This window comes from Lactuca virosa, chromosome 9 (assembly GCF_052849685.1).
Source record: "Lactuca virosa cultivar CGN04683 chromosome 9, Lactuca_virosa_CGN04683_v6, whole genome shotgun sequence".
In the NCBI taxonomy this organism is placed as follows: domain Eukaryota; kingdom Viridiplantae; phylum Streptophyta; class Magnoliopsida; order Asterales; family Asteraceae; genus Lactuca; species Lactuca virosa.
This window is the reverse complement of record NC_136434.1, coordinates 260,520,317-260,523,066: the sequence shown is the minus strand read 5'-3', so window position 1 is coordinate 260,523,066 and position 2,750 is coordinate 260,520,317. Positions and strand designations below refer to the sequence as shown.

The 2,750-nt window shown below is 31.9% G+C and overlaps 1 protein-coding gene across 1 annotated transcript; it reads left to right on the top strand.

Moving 5' to 3' along the window:
* Nucleotides 1-690: 690 nt before the first annotated feature.
* On the top strand, nucleotides 691-1,320 carry LOC145140492 (protein FAR1-RELATED SEQUENCE 8-like). The gene has a single exon (XM_079073964.1). It carries the CDS (start codon nucleotides 691-693, stop codon nucleotides 1,318-1,320), a length of 630 nt encoding a protein of 209 aa, XP_078930090.1.
* Nucleotides 1,321-2,750: the final 1,430 nt, after the last annotated feature.

Below are 2,750 nucleotides of genomic sequence, written 5' to 3'. Positions count from 1 at the left end.
ATGGAACAAAATTTATACCAATGGAACAATTGTCAAACTTGGCAGCTAGTTACCGATTGATATTCATCCAGTTTAGTCATGTATTTTAGATACAGAGTATTATAGGAATTTAGCAGAAATAATAAACATCTTATTAGTGGGGGTATTTTGGATATTTATGCAATTCAGTTTATTACTACAATGGCTTACAAAAGGGCAGAGGGAATAAGTGCATACATCTTTTTCTAAAATATGGTCTAGTACCTTGGGAGAGAATTAGACTCTCGAAGTTCATAGTCGTGACATCGTCCCTTAAATGTTTCAACATATTCACAACATTGGAAAAACTAAAACTTGGTTACTATTTAATAAATCTGTTTCAATAAAAATGCCACATCATATATCCATTCAATCCTATAAAGGCCCTATGCATAATAAGTTCAGAATGTAAACCTTAAGCATATGTTGATGATAAATGTGAATAAGATGTAACTCCCATTATAACATTGTACTTTAGATTGGTTTCTTATTAGGACATTATACTTTAATTTATCTGTCTATTCTAACATTTTAACTTGGTTTCTTTATAGAATTTTAGTTTATTTTATTGACTATGAATCTATTTTAATTATTGTTTCAATCACTAGTAGGTTATGCTGCTTTATTTTTAATAAAATTTTTGGTTTATTGTTAATAAAATATTTTAACAGTATGGAGGCTGGAAATTCAGTTGAAGGGCATACAATTCTCAATCCTCAACATCAAAACATTCCTACAGAAGGAATGAAGTTTTCTTCAAAAGACGACCTTTACGATTACTTTAAAGCATATGCATTTCAGATTGGATTTGGTGTACAAATATGTAGTACAAGAACAAAAGATTATTGTGCTAAAACATACTATTCACTTGGATGTGCCAAAGGAGGTGTATATGTGCCTAATACAAACAAACCATATCAAAAGTCTTCTAGAACATATTGTAAAGAAAAAATTAGCGTAATTGCATATGGTGATGGAAGATACAATATCTCTAGTGTTTTTCTAGAACATAACCATGCTTTAAGTCCCCGAAAATCTCGTTTCCAACGATCACATAAGAAAATGGATTCATATGCTAAAAGAAGACTTGAGTTGAATGATTATGATGGAATTCTGTTAAATAAAAGTTTTCATTGGTTAGTTGTTGATGCGAAAGGGTATGATAATTTTCTGTTTGGCGAGACAAATTGTAGATCTTACATCGCAAAAGTAAGACAACTAAGACTTGGGCTTGGGGATGCTGAGGCACTTTGTATTAACTTTGTCCTTATGCAAAAAAGGAGTTCAAATTTTTCTATGTGATTGATATGGATGTTGAAGGTCGTATGCGAAATGTATTTTAGGCAGATGCAAGGTCTAGGGCAACTTACAAGTCATTTGGAGATGTTATTTCATTGATAGCACATATTTGTCTAACAAATATAATACTCCATTTGCGCCTTTTTTTGGAGTAAATCACTATGGACAATCTATCTTATTTGGATGTGGTTTGCTTTCACGAGAGGATACATACATGTATGTATGGTTATTCAAGTCATGGTTAGAATGCATGAATGGACGGGCACCAAAACCAATAATAACATATCAATGCCGATCAACGCAAAAAGCTGGTACTCCTAGAATCTCGTCATCATCTTTGTCTTTGGCATATTATGAAAAAGATTCCTTAAAAATTAAGTAGGTTGGTTCAATATAAAGTAAGAAAGAAGACTCTAAAAACCCTTGTGTATAAGTCTACAAACACTTAAGAGTTTGAAGATGGGTGGTGCAAGCTCGTTGACAATTACAGACCTGAAAAAAATGAGTGGTTATGTTCTTTATTTAGCAATCGAAGTCGTTGGGTGCCGATATATGTAAAATTAAACTTTTGGGTAGGGATGTCTACTACACAAAGAAGTGAAAGCATGAATGCTTTTTTGATGCGTATGTTAATTCTAAAACCCCATTGTGACAATTTGCTGAGCAATATGACAACGCGCTGAAAAACAAGATTGAGAAAGAAAATAAGGTTGATTTTGAGTCTCTTAATCATTCATATAAATTAGTAAATGGGTTTTATTTTGAGAGATAGTTTCAGGAAGCATACACAAATGCAAACTTTAAGTTGTTTCAAAATGAGTTATGAGGTATGCTTTTTTCAATTCTTCATTGGTAAAAGTGGATGGTGCACAATATGTATTTCATGTCAACGATATTGTGGAAGGGAAACATGGAGATTTAAAAAAAATGAGTTGTTTATACCATTAGTTATGATGAGATTGAATGTGATATACAATGTTCTTGTCATTTGTTTGAGTTTCGAGGAATTATTTGTAGGCATGTGGTAAAAATATTAATTGAGAAGGATATTAAAGAAATCCATCTGCGGTATATTTTGCCTCGGTGGAGGAAAGATGTGAAGCATGGACACTACTTAGTGATAAGTTGTTATGAAGATTTGATTAGTGTTTAAACACTAAACAATTTGACTACTTGTGTTCCAATTTTTACGAGGCTGCACATATTGCTAATTCTCGCGAAAAGTATGAATACTTGCTAAGCTGTATAAATATGGCGAAAGAAAAGTTAAATGATGATCTTAATGTATTGGTTTGAATAATAAAGACCAAAAAGTAGGTGGAATTAGTTTACAACGTGTTTTTTTTAGAAAAGATTGATTTTTAGTTCCAGTTATTTTGCGATTAATCATTCCGAAAGAACTGATTGGCATTGTCATAGTGGTAAGAATTAGA